This window comes from Poecilia formosa, unplaced genomic scaffold (genome assembly GCF_000485575.1).
Source record: "Poecilia formosa unplaced genomic scaffold, Poecilia_formosa-5.1.2 Scaffold165, whole genome shotgun sequence".
Lineage (NCBI taxonomy): Eukaryota > Metazoa > Chordata > Actinopteri > Cyprinodontiformes > Poeciliidae > Poecilia > Poecilia formosa.
Genome location: NW_006800104.1, coordinates 347,351 through 363,796, shown reverse-complemented (window position 1 = coordinate 363,796; position 16,446 = coordinate 347,351). Strand labels below are relative to the sequence as shown.

Genomic DNA, 16,446 nt, shown 5'->3' with positions numbered 1-16,446 from the left:
TTTTTTTTTTTTTTTTTTTTTTTTTTTTTTTTTTACAAAAAATGTTATTCCTTCACATTTATTCATTTTCCATTTTTTATGGTAAAATCCACAAAAAGTTGGCAGTTCTGACAGTCTTAACATCCCAGAAACAGGAAAGAAAAAGCTGACGAGTTTTAGCAGTAAAACACTTTAGCCTTTTCCTTTTAAAGTAAAAAAAGAAAAAACAGCTAACTGATATTTGTTCTCCATCACGCTGTGTCCCACTTACAAAATAGTCTCCAACTAAAAAAAAAGTCCTACTTGCATCACAGTGAATGCAGATTCTATTTAGATGGGAAATCAAAGTTTAGATGGCACTGTCATCTTTTTTCCTTTAATTATTTGTGCAGTTTCTTTGTAAAGGAGATCATTCAGACTCCCTCAGCTAGTCGGTCTCATCAACAAAGCACATGGGTATTTTTAATTAAGCATCATAAAGGTATCCACTTCCAATGATTTTAACAGTTTGTAAAGAGACTGGTATTTAAAAGATTATAATCTAACCCGGGATTTTAAACATTCTGAACACTGAATGGTTAATCTCTAGTCAGTTTTTGTGGCAACCGTCTCTGAATGAGGTTAAAGACTTCATATCTTTTTATTATTTTATCTACTACCAACAGTACACTGTTTTGGATCAGCCTTAATGTTCTTAATCATCTTAGAGCAAAAAAAAAATAGTAATTGATTCTAGTTTTTGGGAAATTGCTGCAGCTGAAATTAATTGCATGTCTGTTTTTATTCATATTATTTTACTACAAATTTATCAAATTAATTTATCAATTTATCACACATCTATGATGTTGTAATTATTGTGAAGCACTATGGTCAAATGAGATTGTTGTAAATGTGCTTTATAAATACATTTTGATTAGATTAGATTAAATATTTGTCTGAGAAACCAGAGCCTTTGGCTTAAATAGCTGAAAACAACAACTAGGGATGGACAAGCATTTCCCTCCAAACATAATTTTTAGATCATCAATCTAATTTTTACATTAGACAAAAATATATTGCAGAAACTTAACAATATATGCAATTTTTCAGATCATGATTTCAGGATGAAAATCCTGTGTTTGAATACCAGATTGTGGTTTTTCTGCATGGAGTTAGCATGTTCTCTCTGGGTTCTCCGTCTACCTCCCACTATCCAGAAACATGACTTTTAGCTTAATTAGCCTCTCTGAAATGCCCTTAGGTATGAGAGAGTGTGTGCCTGGTTGTTTGTCCTGTGTGTTTCTGTGTTGCCCCTGGCGACCCGTCTCTTGCCCAAAGGCAGCTGGAGATGTCCGCCGGCCGGTTGTCTGGGGCTGCTTTACGATTTGTCATAATTGACTGAATCACAAACTCTGCTCTCTGTGTGACAATCCTTTAGGAAAAGGAAAAGGAGCTGGAGGAGCTGCATTTCCATTACAAATAACAATTCCACAATTGCAGGATTTCCATTCAATAAGAAACGCAATTAAAATCCATCCATCCATCCATTTTCTAACATCCTTATCCCATTGGGGTCAGGAGGGGTGCTGGTGCCTATATCCAGCTGTCAACGGGTGAGAGGCGGGGTCACCCTCCACAGGTTGCCAGTCCATCACAGGCAATTAAAATCCCATGTGAATAAATTTGTTCACGTTATAAATCTGTAGCCCTGTCCGTGTGAGATGACCTCACTATTTCTGAAAGCTATGCGTTGTGTTTGAAGGGTTGTTATCGGAGTGAAGGCTGAGGCAGGAGTCAGACACACAGTGTTTGAGGTCATGGCTGAGACGGTTACATTTATTCGGCACGCTTGATAGCGGCTTCACCTTATGAAATATAAGAAATCACTGTGTTTTAACATAACTCACATTAAAGCGGTTTTCCAAATACAGCATATATTAAAAAGAACAATACAAAATTAAATACTCATTGATTAAACATAAGAAATTATTACTGAGGCTATTAAGTCATTCACATAACCCGGGGAGTGCCAGCAAAACTTACAGCTGATATTTATAAGACGGTCTTAGTGAGATGAACCAACATCTCACTAACTGCATAAATAAAAAAATGTAAAATAACTGGCTATAGTGAGGAGCCAGCAATTAGTGTAACACCAATCGAAATCCTGCCAGCTCATGGTAGCAGAAGCCAAAGTACGGTGTTCATTAAAGGACAAACTACACCAACTGCTGTAATCCAAAGAACAATTATGACACCTTGGTGGTTTCTGCTGACATATTTAAGCCACTGCCCTACAAGTCATTATAAAACATGCAACACCATGATCTTTCAACTACTTCCTGTTGTCTTCTTCGGGGTCTGCGCAAGTGGCAACATCCGGTTGTTGATCACGTGACTTGTGTGATACCAAAAAAAATGTGTACCCACAGAAGTTTTGCAAAAATAAAAAATAAAAAACAAAAAAAAAAAACACCTCATCCTAGCGCCCAAACTCTTGAAATCTTGTAATTGGGAGGTTTCCATTCAGCAAATTTGCTTACAAAATGTTAAATTTATTATCTACTTTTCATTGAAGGTAAATGTAGAAAAATTGCCATCTGGCACCATGAAGCGACCCGCCGTGTGGACTGTTAGGTCTGTTTGCTCCGTTTGCTCCAGCCCCAATGCTTCCTCTTCCACGAAGGCTTCTTTGTGTGACCCAGTCGGTGAGAGTGTAACGGAACAAAGCGGAGGAAGATTTAATCTAACTGCAGAGGTGGCCGTAACAAGCGTATCAGCGAGCCGCAGAACAGGGCCAGATACACGGAAGAGGACCTGAAAAGGTCACAAAATCTTCAACAAATCCTCTCCGAGTGCACTCAGAGTGAGACAAGGCAGACAACCAGCAGCCATCCGTTCTGTCCCACTTGACGGGGACAATCAGCAGGTCACCAGGAAGCTACGAAGGGAACAAAAGCAAATCTTTGGCCAAAGAAAAAAGAAAAGAAGAAAGGAAACTGTGAGGGAAAGAGGGATGTGGGTGGAAGAAAGAAATGGAAATAAAAAGGGACGAAACTCATGAGCTGCCCTTCGTCTCAGGTGGGCTCTCAAAACACCGGCCTTACAGAGCGACGGGAGACAACAGGTTGAAAACACTCACAAAAAAAAAAGAAAAAGGAGAAAAGGATCGATAGCTCCCGCTAGTTTGCTTGGACGAGTGCTTGCTGCTTTGCTCCAGCCATGCGTACCGCTTCCAGACCCCCTCCCACTGCTGTCCGTCTTTTCTCCGGTCTTTTTCAGCTATTCCTTTCCGTCTCTGCTTCTCCGTTATGCCTGAGCTGCTGGCAGGAGAAGTGAAGGCAGCGTTTTATCCTCCTATGAGCACATTAAACAGCTGACAGGGAGCGGCTTTCCAAAGTCTGAAACTGGATTTTTGACTCATCTTCTCTACCACTTTTTATAGTCCTGCCTCCTCTCTTCAATCCCCAGTTCTGTACGTTGTAAGACGCAATAAGTGGACTTGGTTCTAAAAAAAAAATGTATTCAAACTCATTGCCTCAAACAAAAAAAAAAAACAATCCGAGACTTTTTTCAAAAAAAAAAAAAAAAGTTTTCAGCTGTACAACTCAAGTTTAAAGAACTCAACAAGCTTGGTAATTTGGAGTCAGCTGTAATGAACTCCTACTGTACAACCCAATTTGTTCTCCTTACTGAAAAACATAAGTTTAAATTTGTTAAACTAAAACAAAAATGTGTCATTTTAATGAGTGTAACTTCAGTAAACTTAACAAATTTGAAGATATTGTAATTATTTCACACATCAAAACCTTATGTGACAGTACTGTGGTAATGTTAGCGTCTCACTAATAAACAATTACTGGTAAACAGGAGAAACAAATACTAATCCGTTTTAAAATAAACGCACCTGCTACAGTTTACTCACAGAGGCCTTTGAGTTAGCTTAGGTGTGAGGGATGGATGAGGCCTTGTCCGTGACCAAGCGGGTACCACTGGACATCTGAGTTTAAAGGTGCTTCACTGCGCCGGGCAACATGGAGAACTCTGGCAAAACTCGACCAACGTCAATGTCAGAGAGTCCAGATAATTCCTCTCCGTTCACTGTGCGATAAAAGTCTCTTGTTTAGTTTCTTATATCTGGCTAAGGATAATATACTCTCATACAGTTACCAATAGTCTGCGGGCAAATGCTAAATGCTAACTCGTGATTAGCGTCATATATTTACGCCCTGAACCATTTACAGCAAGTACTCACTCACCCGGAGGTTAAACAGTCCAAAACAATAAAGTCGACTCTGCATCCGCACGTATATTGTCACTGTTTCTCTTTAGCTTAGCTCCTTCAGCCTCCTTCTAGCACAGCAAACTAGCAGTCGAACCCCGCAGGCTGACCTTTCACCTGCCTCACTTAGGTCCCGCCCTCACACATATGATTGGACAATCTGTTTACATCAACAAATGAAATAAAAGCTTGACTGCACAACAGCGTAGATAGTGAAAAAAAAATTTTTTTAGATGTACGTTTCAAACAAACGTGCGGCAAATAAACAGTACTTTTACACAAAATAAATGACAAAACGTTTGATGGCTTAAATAATTATTTTAAATTATTTATGAATAACTATTAACTAATTAATGAATAGATTTTATTGTGCTTTTAACCCAAGTTACAGCAATTATTTTTGCTTTTAATATATTTCTTGACGTGAACAATTACTAACTCCAGTAATAGACTTTATAATTTAGCGTCATTAGTCTGAAATAAATATTTTAGACAGAGCCACGCTTATTTTCTTTGTATGCATAGATAAACCCCAAGGCAATTTTTTTAAAACTCGAAACTAATATAAAAATAAAATTACTTGATTTAAACAGTTCCTCAAATTAAATAAATTAACTTATCAAGCATAATTTTTTTTATTCAAAAGTTCACAGTGCTTGTTTTAGATGAGTACAAACAACAAGTTGGTGAGAAGCTATGTTCACTTGAAGTCTTTTATTAAAAAGAATGTTTTGTTTTACGATGAAGCTTTCTTTCTTCAATATATTACAACCTAAGCTGGAATGATGCTCCATAGCAGACTTTTTTTTCTTCAGTTTTTCATTAAAAACCTGATATTGGCCCAGCCACAGTCATCCACTTCTTCAACAATGGCAGTACCTCTCTCTTCACAGTTAGTCAATATGCTTAATGTTATTCTATTTCACAGCGCGGTCCAGAAAAATGACTTCAGCTGAATGTGGGAGGATTTCACTCAGCGGCCTGAATGACTTTCAATGAAACCTGCCTCAGTCCTCCTTAAGGAGCAGCTTATACAACTCCAGGAACTAAATTACTTTTCATGTCCACTGTCGGGCTTTAGGCATCTCTGGAGGTTTCCTGGGCAATAAAGTGGTTTCATCCAAAAATACAAAATGAAATCTAATTATAAAGTTGGTGAAAAAGTACCACGGCGACTTGAGGCGAAAGTCAAAAAGTAAACTGGTAAAGGTTTTTTGGTCAATGTATTAAGATTTACTATTACTTGTCATGTCAGTTATCCTGAATCTCACCTTTAATTGGTGAAATGTAAAGCTAAGTAATTATGTGTAATTATTTAACCTTAATATTTTTCACATTTTCAATGGGGTTTCCCCATCTAGACAAACAAATGGAGACAATTACAGAAAAAGGTACAGCCTGTAAACTTTCATTGGATTATGCGCTACTGTGATTCAAGAAAAGGTCAGTTTCTTCAATATATTAAAAATTTTTCAAAATTGAAGAAGACAAGTTCCAGTAGTGAGATCTAGTAGTGAGAGTTTTGCGTTACATGCCGCCTCTACTCCAACAAAGTCTGAAATGGTGCGCTCTTTCATTTTCCAGTAGTCTGGTGAAAACCATCGTCTTGTTCTATGTTTGCTTCGTACAGAGGGTCTGGAGCCTTTGCTAGTGAGAAACAATCGCTTGTCGGAGGCTTGGACTACACTGAAGTTTTATACAATGACATCTGGTTTTACCAAATCGCTAACGTTTGGCAGTGGCATATGTAGCACGACTGTTCGAATGAGGTGGATATTAATGAGAGGGGTCAGGACATTTTCGCCAGCTATAAAATGTCTTAAACATCCGTCTTGCTCCGACTTTAGCTGCTCAGTATTGGGAAGAATGGCTAACAGGGACTAACTGCGTTCACTTTCTCTGCATTGCTAAAACTACAACCCTTAAAATCTGAGGTTTCTGTGATGCAACAAAATGAGATCATTACAAATCATCTTAAGACCTTTTCCATCGTTAATGTTGCACATGCCTCATGTACTCAGAGTAGCGTCTTCCACACGTTTGCAGTGGCCCATGCACGGCTTGTGAAGAGATGTAAACAGAACTTTTTATGGCTTTTTTCTTGCCACTCTAGCATAAAAGCCAGACTTGTGGCCCACGACTGAAATGGTAAATGGACTGAGTTTATGTAGCTGTTTTCTGGTCGTACTGGCCACTCAAAGCACTTTACACGACTGCCACATTCATCCAGCTGCACTCACAAGCACAAACATATTTATATGCCGATTCCCAGATTGGGAATTAACGTATGAGGTCAAGTGCCTTGTCCATGAGCACATCGACATGTGACAGAAGAAAGCTGGACTCAAACCCACAACTTTTGGGTTGCAAGACTTTTAGAGTGTTTTGTTTTTTTATTTCTGCTTACTTTTATTCACTTTTTAATAATTATTACATTCGTTTAGCATAAATACTGCCACATATCTTCTGAGTTTAATTGGCCATGAGTTCTGTGATAGAAAATTGGACTATCACGTAATATATGGAGTAGAATACAATTTACTTTATTGATCCCCTAGGGGAAATGGCTTATTTGTTGAATAAGCTTGTTAAATATTAGCAAATACATACCACTGGAAATATAAAATGTATTTTAAAAAATAGGCATAAGATTAATATTATGATTTTATTAATCTGATGTCTATAATATATTACCTTATCATCTCAATGGTTCATATGATTTTTTTTTTTCTTGCAAGAAACTTGTTCATTTTGCACTTGCTATACTTGCTAGCTAGCTTAAGAAGCTTCATAAATTCGAAAGGCAGCCAATCAGAAAGATGAGCATGGGGACTAACATTTCAACAAGTTATTTTAACTTGTGTTGTATAATTGTAATTGGAAATCAGATTGGATTTTCTTTAAAAAATGTAATTTAAAATTTATAATTAACATATATATATATTTGTCCACATTTCTGAGTCTCCCTTAGCACCCCTGGACCTGTGAAGAGAAATATCCTCTCACTTTACTATTGTACATAGCTCTCTATGGTTTACTACATGAGATTCTGATTAAAATACAAGTTTGTTGTTGTGACATAAAAAATGTTGAAAAAATCAAAGGGAACAAATGCTGCAATTCCAGCTGATTACATTACCTACTGTTTTAGAACTGAAATGAAAACTTGCTACCATATTTGAAAAGCTGTGTCATGATGTTTAAAAATGTCCATAGTACACTGCAACTTTGCACCATTTCTCTCTGGTGGAAATTATTTACTCCCACCTTTACCGTCCTCACCCATTTCACAATCTTTTGTTCTCGCGTCGTCCATCCGTACGTCCGGTTTCTCCCCTCTTTTCTGTCTCTTTCTCCTTTTTTCACCTCTGAGCAAGAATAGTCAGCTGAGAGGTCGCCGACCTGCTTAGCAGCAGCTGTGGAACGCCATGACAGATGTTCGCCGAGTCTGCGTTTGAGTCGACTTACAGCAGGACGGAACACCAACAACAGGGCACTCAGACGGGGAAAGATGGATTAATGTTTTATGCCGCAGGATGCTGCTGAGGGCGTGCTGCGATTGCCAGACTCGGAGCTTCCATAGGTCAAAGCTAGTTTAAGAAAGATTTAAAAAAAAAATAATAATAATAATAATAATATAAAAACAGGGAGGTAATGGTGAGTCCATTGAAAATGTTGCTATGTTTGAACAGGATTTTGTTGTGTAGTTTTAGCTTGTGGACTTCTGGCAGTCTGCCCGTCACTTTACACTCTGTTTCTTTCTGAAAATCTGTCTTTTGAGCTCCGTTAAATCTGTTACAGGGCTTTTGGAGAGCGAGTCTATTTAACGTGGGAAAAGGATGACATGGATAAGGGAGGCAAACAAAAGGAGATTTTAGACGTAAAGGTTGAAGAAGTGTGTTGAATGAGCTAGCGGTTTGAGAAGGGGAAGTTCATGGTACCTGAACCGCAACTGAAGTGGGTGGATCTGTGGTTGCTTCGCCTTTTAAAGGAGCTCTTGCCAGGTGATTGGATCGAGGTGGAGCAGTGGTGCGTCCTGGTTGGCTGGGGCGAAGGCGTGGTGATAAGTGATGCCGGTTAAGGTGAAAAGACCTATAGGTTGAATTTACGCCTAGGGCTTCACAATATGAGAGACATAATCTGTGAAAAAAAATCAACTTCTGCTTCCTTCCTGTGGTTCTGCTGCCATCTACAGAAATACACATCTTGTTCAGAAACAACCAATCAGAGCCAGAAGGAGTGTCTGAGCAATGTCAATTGTGCTTATGTATGTGCTGCTAAATGTGCATACGGTGGAGAAACAACTTACCATTAGAGGAAAATTGTTTCACATCTTTTTTAACCTTTTAAACATTTTTGTGACAGGATAACACTCTAGCCTTTCGACTGTCTGCTAGCAACGAAAACGTTGAATAGGTTAATAAAGTTACTTTGTGAATCAAGTCATCTGGTTTGTATTTAATCTTGTCACTAGCCACGTTTTTATTACAAATGTGCACAAAACTTTGTCAATTCCATGCTAATGCTGAAAAAACACAATCTTGCAATTGTGGTGCTTCCGTTAACTATGAAACGCAATTAAAATCACTCGTGAATAAGTTTGTTCACGCAATAAGCCATTAAGAAGCATGATGCTGCTACTTCCTGTTGTCTTCTTCTTCGTGGTTTGCACCAGTGGCAACTTTTGATTGTTGGTCATGTGACTCATGTGATGTGAAAAAAGTTTTTCCATTGTGGTTTTGTGAAATAAACCAATTTTGATACAGCAAAAAATAAATAAATAAATACCTCAATCTAGCACCAAAACGTTCTGTCAAAAAACGGGAGTTAATTTTAAGTTGCCATGTTTCCGTTAAGCAAATTTATTTCTGAAAATGTTAAATTTTCCAATTATATCGTCAAAGGAAAGGCAGTTACTCATGTGTTTGACTTAATTGCCCTCGCCCATTCTACCAGTTGGAGAGCAGCAGGCTGTAAATTGACATTATGTTGTATTCATCTGTAGGTTCCACCAGTGATTAGATTAGACCAAAATCTCTTGACTATTGTTTCTAACACCTACTTATTGTTTCCAAGCCGTTAAGAACTAATGTAGTTATAGGGTTGGTTCCAGCAGTTGGTGACAGTTCTGCCTGCAACAGCCGAGAAACGGGCTCCTGGCAGTCCTGTCAGTGCACCTGCCTTTAACTGTAATGCCTCCGGGATGAGCCATTTAATATGAGTCTAATTTTATTAGTCGAGGGAAGAGGCGAGGGACGTGTGGGTTTTGTTTCTTTGTGCGCATGAAGCGCTCGCCAGGCATCAGTAAACACTGTTACCGCCCACGCTGCAGCCCCTATGTGTTACACATGCTCTTTGACTCTTCTTCCAACATCCAGGGACCCTGAACAGTCTGGAGGAGTCTGGAATCCAATCATTTCCCTTGGTTCAAACGTGTGGAGGAAAATCAGAGCATACTTTTTTTTACTACAATATATCCCCTATTGGTCCTTCCGTCCGTCCGTCCGTCCGTCCGTCCATCCATCCATCCATCCATCCATCCATCCATCCATCCATCCATCTCCACTCTGGTTTTCGCTCCTCATTTGAGTCCTGTCCTCTGTTAGCAAATGTGCAGTAAACTCACAGAGAATTTATAGTATTTGCACCATTTTCTCAAGTAGATGACATTTCTAAACATTCTCACAACGAAAAGTGTAAAAGGTTTACATTAAAAAAAAAAACACTTTCTGTTCTGACTCTTTTTCAGAGATTCAACCAAATCAAGTTGATTTGGGTTTGTAAGACATCCCTCATTGCACTCTGATTAAAATAAACCCAGAACTGCATTTGCAATGAAATACATCTGATATTTTCGCTCCGTCATCATGAGCGAAAAAAACAACAACAAAAAACAAAAAAGACATTATCTTTAGCGGTGTCGTTGCATAATTAAATCACTGAAATCGCATTTTGTCCGACAGGTTGTGCTGAGATAAGGATTAAGAGACGTGAACACAGCAGCGCTCGCGGCAGACAGCTGATTTCCCAAACTCAGCTGGCCGGATAAACCCTGTCCAAATGTGATCAGCGGGCATGTGCCTGACGTCAGTGGCTGCGGGATTATTTAATGTTTTGTGCCGGCCAGGCAGAGCTTCAACACTTGCTGACTTGCATAATATTGTGTGTCATGGGGGATTGGGACATTTTCCTGTAACAAGGCTCGCTTTGATTTCATTACAGTAGAAAGAATGGCATTGTTTGATTCGTGACTGTGCTTTAATGGAGCATAAATACATATTTTCTGCTGTCCTTAATCTGCAAGAGTCTATTTTTAACCCTCCTGTGATCTCAAGTCATGGGGTTCATTTGATCCCACTAGGGGTAGCAGTGACCCCACATACCCATTAGCCCCTGCCACAGTGTTAAGTTCGTGAGAGGGTTAAAACCATCTCCCACTGTGCTTGTTTACTAATTTATTACACAAATCTTTTCGTCTGTTCCTCGTGTTTGCGACTCCTGACCTCCTGTTTCCCTACTTCTGCCCAGCAGGTGTGGAACACGGCCTGGCTTCTGCGACAAGACAGCGTTGTCGTCAAGTGAAAGGACAACAAAAACTGTCCGGTTGCCATGGGGAAACAGAACAGCAAGCTGCGGCCCGAGATGCTGCAGGACCTCCGGGAGAACACGGAGTTCTCCGACCACGAGCTGCAGGAGTGGTACAAGGTACGCATGGCCATGACACTGGGTCACCAGCAGGTAGCTGCTGCAGCTTTGGTTTCGTTTTCTTCTTGGCCTGCTCTGTATTTAGATTATTTCCTTTTTTTTTTTTATCGATCATGGCCAGTTTTCATGTCCCTGCTAAAGAAAAGCATCACCCACCATATGATGATGAAGATGCCACCACCATGTCTACCATCTAAACTGAGGTAGACATGTACAAGCCTCCCATTTTGTACATGAAAGAGAGTTTAAGATCATGGTGGAGATGTATTGTACGCCCTGTACTAATGATGGTATCATGGGTGTCATTATAGAGTGAGTGCACTTTGTATGTAAGCTTTAAGTCAGAGTAGTTGTCTGGGGTTCAATTCCCAACCTTGGGACCTTTGCTGATTGTCTCCTCCCGTTCTGCCTCTGAGCATTTCCTGTTTGATTATTGTCAAGAAAGGCCACTAGTGCCGCAATATCTTAAAATAATAGTAATTGCAAAGATCCTCGCAATGAAATTAGGGATTAAAGTGATGCTTGAAGTATAATCGTCGTCTTGGGTACTTGAAACTGTTTTTCACTAAATGTTTGAGTCTAGCTTTGTTGTATTTTCAATTTCTGCAGGGGGAAACAGTTTATCTAAAGGGATTTATCTTTTTGTTTTTACAGGCAAATGTCCTACTATCACCTTTACCTTCTTTTATAGCACTATTCAAGCAAAGCTGTGTTTTTGATGATGGCTCTTTAGATTCTGGTCTCCTTAGCAAACAGGAGTTCCACACACAGTTTAAAACATGAGCTATTATCAGCGTTACGGTGATACCAGAAGACCTGCCAGTGTTTATGAACGCAGGCCCAAAATGCTGCTTATAGATTTAGCTTAAAATAGTGATTGTGAGTGCAGCTTCAAGCAGTGCTCTGACCTACATTTACCATGTACCTGGATAAGAGACTGCTGAAGTTAGTCCAGCTTTAAAGCTCTAAAGATGATTGTTTATATATATAAGTACAGAAACTGAACGGACCTGGTAACCCATTATATATGGTTGAAGAGGCAGTGAGTATTCTACAGGGAGTGTTTCTGGATGGCCTTGCTTTTTCTGAAGAGCCATGTTTCATCAGCGATCTGGCGGCAGCCTTGACTTATTTGTCTCTGTCAGTGGCAGACAGCATCCTCTAGATTTACCCTTGGAATGATCAAGTCCAAGTCTAGCCAGGTTGATTGCATCAGTTATCTCCTTTTATCCACACATTGTTGTGTTCTGTGTTTTCTGTGTAGTTATTTTTTAGGTTTTCGGTGTCTAGCCCTGTCCCTGTCCTGTCTTTCCTGTTGATTGCTTCCCAGGTGTGTCTCATTTCCTGATTACCCTCCCTGCGTATTTAAGTCCACCTGTTGTCTTTGTCTCTTGTCGGGTCCTCGTCTAATGTTGTCCATTATAGTTCTCTGTGCCAGTCTGTTCAGTCGTGGACCTTTTTGCCTTCCGTTCTTCCCTGTGCTGCCTGTATGTTTGGATTTTTGTTTTTGAGGATTTTTCATTAAAGCCATCATTTTTTTTATCTCTACCTGGGTCATCAGCGTTCGTTCTCACCACTATCACCGCCACCTCATGACACACATTAGGTTTCCTTTCAAACATTATTTCAGACTCTTATGATATACAAAAATATATCAACATTTGTATATAATTAAATGGACATCATTGTTAGGTTAAAGCAAAGTAAAAATCTGTTAAATGTCCTTATAAGCCCCTTCTCCAGTGTCAAGGCTCAGTCTAGCCAGGTCGGTTTAAGCCACGTTGGCTAAAACCATTCAGATATATCTTACCATTTGGGCATGAACATGGGCAGGTACATGGGTGGGAACGTGAGCGCACAGGATTTGTGGTCCGATGATGGCGGCCAGTATTTGTTTGCTGCATCTTGCCCATTCCAGTTGATGCTGTTTCGACTCTTCCATCGCAATTAATGAAAAAGGTTTGGGCCTTAAGGTTTGTCTGTGGAATTACCGGTTTTTAGCTGCCCTTATCACTAACTGCTACTGTCTCTTTGCAGATTGAATATGGTACTTGAGCTGTTGTTGTTCGAGGAGTTTGCAATTATCGCCTTCGTTCATCAATTGACCCTTCGCCAGTTAATGAATGCAGTCTGTTCCCAATCAAATCGATCAGATGCAATACCCGGCTTGTACAAGCCCAACAATTCGGAAAGGAACCGTGCAGGATCCGCAAATGGAGATGAATCTGGCAGAGGCTGACTGGTGAAGAACTGGTTAAAGAGACACCTGTAGAGAAGGGGCTATAGACACCTGCAGGATCATTAGATTGGTTTGTCTGTTTTGTATTGTGGAATGAGGGCATAGTGGAGTAGTCATTAGTGTCGATAGGTTGGTAATGGTGACCTTGAGTAAAACTAACTTGCTCCTATGGTATCATAGTGCTGGTTTTAATAGTTTTCAGGTAACAGCTAATCAGAGTATTTCAACCATGTGAGCTCTAGAAGGTCCAGAGGTAAAAGCAGCCATTTGGCTTATTTCTTGGAGGTTTCTTCAAACATTTAGTGGTCTGCTTTCAGAGTGAACTTGTCAGACCAAGGAATGTTGGCAGGTGTTTTGAAATTCTTGTAGACCTCTTGAGATCCCTTACAAGACTCATGAGCTGCTGCAATCATCTTTCTGCAGCTCTTTGGGTTTGAGTCCCGGCTTGTTGACCTTTACCGCATGTCTTCTCTCTCTGTCACAACCCACTTTCCTGCCTGAGCACTACCTTAATAAATAAATAAATAAAACCCTTGCTACTAAATACCACTGTGTCAAAAGATGTTACAAAGACCAGCTTTTTTCACATGACTGCTTATTCAACAGGATGTTGAGGAACTCTGACTTTTCTGCAAAAGTGTCCAGGTCGTATTCTTTTGGAGGGGAAGCTCACGGGGCTGTAAATCAGAGCCTGTGGCCGGAAAGCCCGGGCAAACACCGGTGTTCTTTTACGACCCCGAAAATTTCCCAGACACGGGGTAATAAAAAAGATGGATTAACTCCACTGCCACAGGAACTCTGAGCCTTCACGCAAAATAATTTCTCTTATGATGTCCAGAACCTAATTCCTGGCTTCAAAATTGAGACGGGTTTGTCACCTCTTTGGTTCTACCTTCAAGGTCTGTTAAAAGAACATCTCGAACAAAGCCTATGAGTGATGGGACTTTTACTTCCCTTTGCTTCCACAGCACAATAAGGCTTTATTAAATGTGTCTATATCTTTGAACAAAGATATAGCTTTTGCCCTCAGCTATATAAGACCAAGCTCCCTTCCAACAGATCTACTGCAGTCCGTTCACATTTCATAAAACTTTTACTGCTAAAAGACTACTTACACCAAAGAGCATTTTTGAGTTCTTGCTTAAACTTAGAATATTAGCCGTTAGTCTATCCATCCAGTGGAATATCTGTTAAAAGTACTGAACTTAAAGTTAAAATAAAGTGTTACTCTCTTTATTCCAGGGTTTCTTGAAGGATTGCCCCAGTGGAACATTGAATGTGGAGGAGTTCAAAAAGATCTATGCCAATTTCTTTCCCTACGGAGATGCCTCCAAGTTTGCCGAGCACGTCTTCCGGACTTTCGACACCAACGGCGACGGGACGATAGACTTCCGGGAGTTCATCATCGCCTTGAGCGTCACGTCACGGGGGAAGCTGGAGCAAAAGCTGAAATGGGCTTTCAGTATGTACGACCTGGATGGAAACGGATACATCAGCCGTGAGGAGATGCTGGAGATTGTTCAGGTGAGTAAAGTTTTGCAGTAGGAGAGATTCATGGTTCATGCACTCAGCTGTGGACTATCCCAGTTGTGCCACCAGAAAGTTTCAAGGGACATCTTTTCCTGAGTCATTATCAGACTTAAATAATTACTTTTTTTTTTTTTACTTTTCTACATTTAGTGTCCACTTTTGGTAAATAATATGAGCTTCCAAGCAAAGACTGCAATATCTGAGATCCTGACCACAAACACAGATGATTTTTATAGATATTTTCTGCTATTGTCTGTATAGTTTTTTTCAAAATGCATATTTTGAGAAAACAAAATATGCAGTTGAAAGCAAATATTTTACAAAAAGACAAGATTTTCTCTATGTGGATTTAAAAACTTTTTTTTCCTGTTTTAGGTCAGATTACCAATTTTTTTCTATCTGTCAGAAAAATACCCAAGAGTTTTTTCAAACATACTTCCGACTTTTTTTTTTATTATTGTCCGCTAAAGAAAGGAGGCTTTCATCATTCGAAAACTATCCCGCATACACGTTTTGCCCCCCTGTAGCCCCGCCCCTGTGTCTGGCACCCCGCCCAGCTGAAAGAAACGTGTCGCAGGCTATGACGCAAATATTCAATGACAGAAATATTGTAATTTAATATTTATTCTACACATTGTTATAGCACTGGAAAACGTTAAGAATGATTGTGTCATCTTTGTCCTCCTACAGAAACTATATTAAAACAAAAATTATATTTCCCACCCCCATCTTTTTCCATTTTCAAACATTTGTGAAAAAGCTCCAGAGAGCCACCAGGGCAGCGCTAAAGAGCCGCATGCGGCTCTAGAGCCGCGAGTTGCCGACCCCTGGGATGGACGGATGGATGGAGTTTATGGTTCCAATCTGAGAGAATTAGAACCACAGAAGAACCACAACTTCTGTAAAAGTTGCAGACATTTAAATTAAATATCTTAGTTTCTCTCGTCTTACTTGACTCTTAGTTTTCATGTTGAAATAGGAAGTCATGAAGCGAATCAGAACAGCGGAGAGGACTTTACAGAATGTCGCCAGTGAAAGTCCATGAGTAGGAGGAACAAAACAAGACCAGCAGAGGGCGGTGTTGTCACATAGAACAGAATGGAATGGGTCAAGCACGTCACAGGGTCCGAGCTGCGTCACGTGTTCCCTCATGATGTAATTATTATAAGACTTAAAAGTATTTTTTAGGCATTTATGGCGGGCTGCACAGTGGCGCAGTTGGTAGAGCTGTCGTCTTGCAGCAAGAAGGTTGTGGGTTCGATTCCCGGCCCAGACCTTTCTGCATGGAGTTTGCATGTTCTCCCTGTGCATGCGTGGGTTCTCTCTGGGTACTCCGGCTTCCTCCCACAGTCCAAAAACATGACTGTCAGGTTAATTGGGATCCCTCTAAATTCTCCCTAGGTGTGAATGTGTGTGCATGGTTGTTTGTCCTGTCTGTCTCTATGTTCCCCCTGTGACACGCTGGCGACCTGTCCAGGGCGTAAACCCGCTCGCTCCCGAAATGTTAACTGGAGAACAATTCGGGGTAATGTTTCGTCCGAAACGTTACCCCCCTGTGGGGGCACCCCACAGGGGGACCAGGGTAAAAATGGATGAATGTGAATGAATGAATGTTTTTACCTCACATTCAAAAAATAACATTTTTCAAATAAAAACATGATTGTTTTTCATACTGTAAACTCCATTTCTGAATCTGATTGGTCCACTGTTACTTGCTCCACAATTATTCGCT

General features: G+C 40.1%; 1 protein-coding gene and 1 long non-coding RNA gene across 4 annotated transcripts in view; one reads left to right on the top strand and one right to left on the bottom strand.

Moving 5' to 3' along the window:
- Positions 1-16,446, top strand: part of LOC103146676 (hippocalcin-like protein 1) — a 48,577-nt gene that overhangs the window by 24,976 nt on the left and 7,155 nt on the right. For all 3 annotated transcript variants that reach the window (XM_016677809.1, XM_007564682.2, XM_016677810.1), the window contains exons 2-3: positions 10,772-10,945; positions 14,427-14,708. In XM_016677809.1, the coding sequence (XP_016533295.1) occupies positions 10,850-10,945; positions 14,427-14,708 (378 nt within the window). In that variant the 5' untranslated portion in view covers positions 10,772-10,849. The remainder of the gene's footprint in view (positions 1-10,771; positions 10,946-14,426; positions 14,709-16,446) is intronic.
- Positions 2,497-4,414, bottom strand: LOC103146674 (uncharacterized). The gene is made up of 3 exons (XR_477162.2): positions 4,218-4,414; positions 3,866-4,059; positions 2,497-3,466 (listed from the first exon to the last, which is right to left on the bottom strand). It is a non-coding gene; the product is annotated as an uncharacterized LOC103146674 (long non-coding RNA).